This window comes from Rhinopithecus bieti, unplaced genomic scaffold, assembly GCF_001698545.2.
Source record: "Rhinopithecus bieti isolate Rb0 unplaced genomic scaffold, ASM169854v2 scaffold_2827, whole genome shotgun sequence".
Taxonomy (NCBI): domain Eukaryota; kingdom Metazoa; phylum Chordata; class Mammalia; order Primates; family Cercopithecidae; genus Rhinopithecus; species Rhinopithecus bieti.
The window spans coordinates 1,130,815-1,139,932 of NW_016804135.1; the positions used below are offsets into that span (position 1 = coordinate 1,130,815).

The window sequence follows — 9,118 nt, forward strand, 5'->3', positions numbered from 1 at the left end:
TTGACCCATTTAACTGTGGAGCAGCAGATTTCCCTCCAGATATTCAATCAAAATTAGATGAGATGCAGGTGACTATTGTGACTGACTGGCCCATAAATGATTTATTTCATTTTGATATGGAACAAAGAGAATGTTATGTACCAAAACTATGGTTTCCTTTAATTATTTTCACTATAAAACTCACTTAAAATAATTACTTTAAAATAATAATGTACAGTTAGTCCTAAAATACTCCTACATATGCTAAGGATAAGGTCGTTGGTTTTTTTAATGGTTCAATTTACAATGGCAATAAGATGGTTCATTTTTTTTTTAATACAAAATGGCATGGATTCTAATGGTTCATTATTTTGAAATCTAGAGTTAAAAGTCATTGCATTAGATTTATAAGATTTGATCTCAGTCTTAACAATTACGAATTTGAAAATTGTAAATGGGTAGATGAGGGAAAATCTTTGTAAGATTGAAATTATTCTCTCTGAAAAGAAGCATTGTAGCTGTAGTTCATAACTTTTGGGCTTTTATTTAAAAGCAGACACCCAGTGACAACTTCTTTAGGAATGTAGTTCAGTTGGGTTTTCATTTCTCTCTCTTCCTTTTACTTTTTTGTTCTAAATTGGTCTGCAGTTTACAGAAATTGGTTTTAAACGCTTTGCACTATGGACCATGATTTAAAATAGTCTTATAAACCCCAGAATAAAGTCTTCTCTTTATATTTGCCCTGTACATTTTGGTGAAGTTATTATATCCTATTTTCATCAAAAGTTTATATATGGTAGAATCCAGACAGACACCAATTATATGAAGCTGATTGAGAAGAGACAATGAAGACACTAAAGTAAGGAGAATGAGGTATTTTGTTTATTAGTCTTGGCTTAATACATTCATTCTCTATGCCTCACTTCCTAGAAAAAACAATTATAGGTGAACTCTGATCTATCACTGATAATTACAATCCTTCTTAGAAAGTTAATTTAAATGCCCTTTTACTCATTTTGACTGCAGCTGTGTAGCTATCTCATTTTCTGTGTAATACATGAATTCATTATTGTTCTAGATGTAATAACATGCCTGAATTTAAAAGTTGAATTACTTAACATATGCCTTCAGGTTTTCAAAGAATCTGTTGAAACAGTGTTTCTCAAGTTAAATGATTCTTAATCCCCTTTTACATAAAAAATTATTTTAGATCTTTAGTATTAACTTACAATTTTAAATATTGACAAAATATTATAAACAACTTGTCCTTGTAGTTTTGTAAAATTATGAATTCAATAAATTATAAATTAAATGAAAGTCAAATTGCAACCCCAGTCGAGGATGGATGATCTTATTTGGTTGAAGCTAAAACCACCTTTTCAAATTTCTATTGATTTCAACATGTATACTGTTTGATGGCACAGATTTCCTACTTTTTTTCTATATTTCAAATACTATGAAACTTTCAAATGGTGCATGATAATTTAGCAAGAATGCTGTATTTCATATGAAATCAATTCCTTTCCTTTTACATTAGTTTTACCCATTGAACATGTACTATCTGGTACTAATGCTTTTGTAGTAACAAAGAAATATTTATGTGGTAGTATTTATTCTCAAGGGTTACACAAGTCATACAGAGTACTTTTCTATGAATTTTTTAGATTTTCCCAAAATTGGGAAAAAAATTTATTGAGTTTTAAGGATAAGCCTCTATTTCCACATTTTGTTGGAACCAAGTGTAAGATGCACTGTATTGGGATGATTGAGTGATGTGGCACTCAAATAATGTTAAACTGTGGTGTTTTGCTTTTGCTGTTTCTAATATTTTCTTAATGTCTTTTTTAATTCTTTACTGCTTTCATGGTGGGTAGCGCCAGAGATGGTTGGTATATTATTTTATAACAATTTTAAACAACTTACAAATTTTAAAGCTGAAGCCTTAAAATTTGCATGCTTTATTTAATAAAATTCAAACAACAACTTCATATGGGTATATCTGATAATTAGTTATGTTTAAAGAGGTTTCATAAACCATATTTTAAGATTATTTTCAATGACTTAGTCACTATTGCATTGTTCACTTTATTGTTTTGTCTTTCTTTTCTTTTCTCTTTTCTTTTCTTTTCTTTTCTTTTCTTTTCTTTTCTTTTCTTTTCTTTTCTTTGAGGCAGAGTCTCATTCTATCGCCCCTCCCAAGCTGGAGTGCAGTGGCGTGATCTTGGCTCACTGCAACCTCCACTGCCCAGGCTCGAGCAATCCTCCCTCCTCAGCCTCCTGAGTAGCTGGGACTAGAAGTATGCACTACCATGCATGGCTAATTTTGTATTTTTTGTTAAAATAGGGTTTCATCATGTTGCCCAGACTGGGCTTGAACTGCTGGCCTCAAGCCATCTACCCACTTAGGCCTCACAAAGTGCTGGGACCACAGGCGTGAGCCACCATACTTGGCCATGATTGTTTCTTTTAGTCCAAGATTTACTTGCAAGGTCACTTTAACAAAAGTAAAATAATATTTTCTTCATCTAAACTCTATGATGGCTTTTATTATTAATCTTGCTAGCCTAATGAATCTAATGCACACATGTAGCTACTATATCTTTGCATATCCTATAAAACTTAATATAGTACAGTGGATTGTGAATGCCATATTGAGTTAATAAGCCTAGTGAGACATTTAGTTTTCATCTTTCATTTAGAGTATTGTGACTAAGCTACTTTTAAGAGAATTGAATTATTAAGTTTGAAATCACAGAAACGTCTCCTGCATGTAAGCATTTATGCAGAAATGTTAAACCATATTTCAGTATAAGCAGTTAGAAAATTAAACATTTATTTGAAATCAATAATGTAGCTATTTGATTTGACATAATTTAAACTGTCCAGCACATGTCACCAACAGGAAGATAAGTGGAATAGTATTGATAGGCCACACTGTAACATGTGAGCTATAATAATTTAATACATTAAAAAACAAGCATGGCAAGTTCGTAAAGGATGAAAAAATCATGTACAAGTGGTGTTAAGTCAGCTGGCTAGTACTCTGGGAGAAGATCAATGTACTGCTGAAACTTACAGCAAATGCCGAGATAAATTTCAGAAGTAATCAACATTTTAAGATGTTTAAAATATTACTGAATATTCATCAGACTTTTGAATTGATAAGAAAATTTTATAAGGAAAAGAAAATATAGACATATTATATCCAATTTTTTAACATTTACTGTCTAAAACTATATAAATACATTACATATACATAATTAAAGCAATTAGACAAATGACTGGGAAACTAAACAATCAACAGATACATGAAAAGCACTAGTTCACAAAAGAAGACCACAAGTGGCTTACACATATGTAGACATGTTCTGTCTAATCAAAGTAAACACACAAATCAAATAAAGAACTGTAATGCCATTTTAATCTAGCAGATTATTTTTTAAACTAATAATCAATCAATACAAATGAAAGTGTAATAAAAGAGGTACTGTAAATTGTTGGTAGGCCAGAATTAGTTCAGAGGTAACTATGGCCTAGCAATCTCTTTAAAGAGTAACTTGTTATTAATACTTTTATTTCTATTTGATATCAAAACTTTAAAGCAATCTATTCTGAAGAAAAAGTAATTATAAATGTGTTCGGTCTCTATGAATAAAAATATCTAGTCAACATTATTCGTAATTTTAAAATGCTGGGAAGCAATCATTGTAAAAATTAATAGCATTTTATATAGTCATAATAAATTAGTTTTGTGGGAATTTAGAATAATCAAGGTCTGCAAAGATGAAAAGAGGAAGATAGAAAACTATATACGTAATAAATTACTTACATAAAAAAACTATATGGCATAAATATATAGATATTCATATTATCATTAAAATCATTTTAAAATTCTATAGATAGAAAAAAAGACATATCTCAAAGTGCAGTGATTTTCCTTCCTTGATATGCTTTTCTATTTCAAAATAAGAAAATTCATAAAATATTACATATAAAACTCATATGGTGAATAATATTTTAATTATTTAATCATTCTTTTGTGTGACATTAGCTTATGGTAATTCCCATCACTACATAAATAAAGTATCATTTTTATTAAGAGGTTTGAAGCTCAAGAGGATATGGAATGATTTAGAGTTTATTAAATTGTGATTTGCAAAATGGGACTTACGAAGAAGACAGGAAATGTGTGGGAAATTTTATCTTAGGAAAAAAGAAAATCAAGAAACCTTACAATATGTAAGAATCCCTAAAAAGTCAATATGGAGATAGATATTATCGTAAGTCATATACTAACACTTTATTATTAAAATAGTAATTAACCTCTATTTTACTTTGACTGCTATTCTGCTTTTCCAATATTGATAACACATTGACAAATAGTATTTTCAGGGTAATTGAAGTGATACTGGTTTACTAGCAGAATGAACTGATACAATTTAAAAGTACCATATGGTATCAAGCATTTCCACTCTCTTTCTATCTGTCATTATCTGTCTATCAATGTATCATCTCTCTACTGTTTATAGTATACCAGAAGATGACATAATACACAAATCTTCAGATATCCAAATAAAATAATTTTAAAGAAAATTTACTTACAGTATTATAAAGTATTTATTTTCTAAGTATTTGCTGGCTGTTTGAGAAATATAAATAAATATGACAAAATGTATTTTGTGATAAGAATAGATTTTAAAAAATAATGAAAAGTACTCGCATATTTACTCAACTAAATAAATATTGTATTCCAAGTACTGGAAAGACTTTTGAAAAACTTTCACAATGATTACATCACTATATTGCTATATAGTAGTAGTCTCTGTACTGTAAACATAATGAAGAATATTCTTTGAACATTAATAACAAATAAAGTATGGCTTACAGCTTTGTAACTGCCTTCCTCCTCGATATGATGATGTTTACACTGGATTTAGAGAAAGATAAGAACATTTACATAACTATTCTAAATAAAAGTAATTTGGGGAGATGCAAAAAGATACACAATTAGCTAACATACAAGTAAATATAGTCAGTCTAATTGAATAAAACACCCAAAGCAGAGGTGAAAACCAATGGTTACCTTTAAGAGACATTTTCTTTTCTTTAGGAATACACTGCTGTCTGCATATTATTTGCCAATAATGTGTCACATGGCCACTGGAAATTACAAGTTACCTTTCTGAAACATTTCAGTTCTGTTAGTAAGAAAAAAAGGTAGAGTATATAGAGAGCACTACCACATTTGCTTCTACAAGGAGACTTACAATGTAACCTCCACTTTCATCAATCAGTGCAAGTCTGTGCTTTTCATCTTTTTGTAGGCCCATGTGTAGAGATTTACAAGAAAGGGTAGGAATGAGGAAAGGTGGTAAGAAGAGATGACCCGCAGTTCAATTATATTATGCAATTAAAAAAATAGAGAGATGGGAGTGGAGAAGGACAGACTCCTTTGCCATTAACTTTTAACTCAAAATCTTGGTGGAAAAACACTTTCATAGCAATTGTGTTCTTACACTCAATAAATCAAAGACAACTTAACTTCTAAAATATGCAAGGGAGAGTAGGAGTCAAAGAAGCCAGTCCGCTACAAGCAACAGCAAGGCTAGTAGGGGAAGTTTTCTCCATGGCAAAATAATCTGCAGTTGTATGTTCCACAAAGAAGTATTTTACGAAGGCTCTGGTCAGTGCTAACCAGGAAGAAAAGGTGAAAATCATCAGGATATCTTGAACCTCTCATCAATTTGAAGTCTAACTATCTTAATAATATTTAAATTAATAATAATTTTTAAAGCTAACAGATTTCATTTGCAATAGAATGATGTAGTAACTAATCTTTTCTGAAAAAGAAACCTGTATCTTAATTTTATGTATTTTCTTCTGTCTCTCATGCATGCTAACCTCACATATATTTAAAACATTAAAGTGTTAATGGGTCTGAAAGAACTACCAGTGCTTATACACCTATATAAAAATTCAACAAGTCAACATTTGACATATAGTTATTATTAGTTGGTCAAAGCATGAATATTTCAACTTCAGTGCGTAGTCTTTTTTATTCACTGATTTTATTTTATTTTACTTTGCTGTGAGCATTTTGGATATTAATGATTTTATTCTGTTTTACAGGAGGGGTTCAAAATGGGACTAACTCTTGAAGGCACAGTATTTTGTCTCGACCCATTAGACAGTAGGTGCTGACATCAAGAACAAGAAATCCTGATTCATGTTAAATGTGTTTCTATACACACGTCATTTATTATTACTTTAAGATAGGTATTATTCATGTGCCAATGTTTTTGAATATTTTAATATTTTGAACATTTTTTCAGTTAAATTTCCTCACCTTCACTATTGATCTATAATTTTTATTTTATAAACAACTTACTATAAAGTAGATCATACTTTTATGTTCCTTTCTGTTTTTACTGTATATGAATTTGTAATCAAAAGACATATACAGATACCTGCCTTGTGTCTGAGTTCTATTTAGTTAGCATCTTGAAACTTGTATTCATTTTCCAGATTGCTGGTTTATTAATGATTTCCCAAAAGCCATACCTTAAAGATAACTTTAAATTCTGAAGAGATATGCCAATGCCAAACTAAACATGGTCTGTTTTCAAACCAACAAACATGTTACTATTCATTAGACAGATGTCATTTTATGTATAAATACTGTTCACATCACTGGGAAAATGTAAACTTTAAACATAATGCCACAAGATCACTAATTTCTAGCAGGAAAAATTATAAGGATATAAATTCCAATAATAAACCAAATGTATTTAGAGTATTTATTAGTAAATGCAAGGTGATGTTAGTTATGATCAGTTATACTCTAAATATTTAATTTGTTTTATAAAGATAATGAAAAAATGAAAATTTGCTATTTATTAAAAAAACTTTAAATTTCATTCCAAATGAGATAAGTTATATTACTATAACATCTAAGCATCATCTGATTTGATATTCCCTAAAAAACATTTGGAATATATGCTAGCTATAGATTCAGTGTCTATTACCCATTTTTACTTTACCAAATATATTTCTTCTCACTACATAAGGACTACTCTTCTCATATTTTCTTCTTTGATGAAGATATTTTTCACCAAAGTTTATTTTGTAATGCCCCATTGGTTTTGATACTTTAAAATCTGTGACGCCCATTCTATATGAATTATCAATATTATTTGGTAAATTCAATTTGTATTTGTTTTGTTAAAGTCAAAAATCTCATTAAAAAAAAAAAAAAAAANATTTCTTCTCACTACATAAGGACTACTCTTCTCATATTTTCTTCTTTGATGAAGATATTTTTCACCAAAGTTTATTTTGTAATGCCCCATTGGTTTTGATACTTTAAAATCTGTGACGCCCATTCTATATGAATTATCAATATTATTTGGTAAATTCAATTTGTATTTGTTTTGTTAAAGTCAAAATCTCATTAAAAAAAAAAAAAAAAACCTCGTTACTGCTCAGTTTAGTCTTGAACATGAACAATAAAATTCTCCTGCATTTCACTCTTGATGTGCTGATGAACCTAGACTTTTAAAAATATTTGTTTCCTATACCTTTACCCATTACATAACAGACTAATTTGTACTCAGTAAAGCAAACATTTATGGTCAAAATTTCTAACTTGGTTCATCACATTATAAGGTAAATAAATTAATGAAAATGTGACTTAAATTAGGGTAACCCTCAAAAATAGATTTATCATTTACTCATGGGAATTTTCTTCAAGTGTTAAAGGTACATTTTCACTAGGAAAAGAAATCAAATATGCTTATGCAATATATATTTGTCTGTTTTTCCTTAATGTTATATGGTATATATGGGCCTTCTTGTTTAGTTTCTTTTATTTGCTAAGTTGTACCTTAATTAGAGGGCAATATATGTTTCATAAAGAAGAGTCTTTATAATTTTGTTTGTCAGATAGTATTTTGGAATTTGTATAATGAGGATGTTTAGAAGCCATATAAGTGGCTTTTTTTAACAGATAGAATTTGTATTTTATTGTACTTTAAAAGATTTATGTAATAGGTATATATTTAGTGGCCATTTATTATCAATGGTAACACAATAGAGTACTGAGATGGTATTTGCACATTTAAGATCTGTTACTTTACCAATTTTTAATGGTAATCAACTCTGCTACTGGCATGATGAAATAGTACATAATTGGTCATTAATTATGAACATTTATTTCTCCAGTGCGTTTTTATGAAGATCTGGTTGAAAATTGTATTTCTATGTAAACTCAATGATATGTTTGGTTTTCCTGAAAATAAATGATTTTAAATAAATTAAATTGCATAATTCATTTGTTAAATAATCTGTAATTAATATAGACACATTCTGAAGCTAATTATGTAACAGATTTTCTTGATCATAAATGGAGCTAAAAGAAAGGGAGAGAGTCAGAGAGAAAGGCAAAGAAGAAATAAAGGGCTTTACCTTTAACTTCATTTCTTGCAGCCCACACACATTTTAGCTTTATGAGCAAATATCATTCAGTTGTGAAAACAGTGGACTGATCCTGCTGGTGAGAGAGGTCATGATTTGCTTCCTTTTACCAGAAGCATCTGGTGCAAAAACTGTATTATGTAAATATCAATTTCATAACTGGAGGCTTTTTTTTTAACTTAGCAGTAATGCAAAGCGTGTCTTGGCTGATAGTTTTATAAAGGTGGAACTTGATAATAGGATGTGGATTATGACTAAGAGTACAATCATGAAGAAGTTTTGAATCAATTTAAAACATGATGTTAAGTATTTTACGGACACAGGACTCACATGCACAGCCTTTGAACACCAAGGAACAATTCATCAATTCATTCCATAAAATTCATTTGTTACTCACTTTATATGAATAACATGTACTTTATGGGGTAAGAAAACATCAGGCAAGTTTGCTAACATGTGTTAGCAGGTAGCGCTAAATTGACAGGATCCCTGATTTCAGTCAGTTTATTGTCATAAAGTAAAAGTATGAGAAGCATATAAGTTAATAAATAAAAGCCAATATGTATTACAACACTGTGTGAACCAAAAACTTCCCCAGGAACACTTATATTTAAGTATGTTTAAGTCTGGGTACCTCGTACTGCCTGATGTCAGCTATCAGACATCC

At 29.7% G+C, this 9,118-nt stretch overlaps 1 protein-coding gene across 3 annotated transcripts in view; it reads left to right on the forward strand.

The window, feature by feature from the left end:
• The window catches only part of GULP1 (GULP PTB domain containing engulfment adaptor 1), a 330,664-nt gene extending 323,427 nt beyond the window's left edge, over positions 1–7,237 (forward strand). For all 3 annotated transcript variants that reach the window (XM_017865431.1, XM_017865414.1, XM_017865424.1), the window contains one exon: positions 6,109–7,237. In XM_017865431.1, coding sequence (XP_017720920.1) covers positions 6,109–6,180 — 72 coding nt within the window. In that variant the 3' untranslated portion in view covers positions 6,181–7,237. The remainder of the gene's footprint in view (positions 1–6,108) is intronic.
• The last annotated feature ends 1,881 nt before the right edge of the window (positions 7,238–9,118 follow it).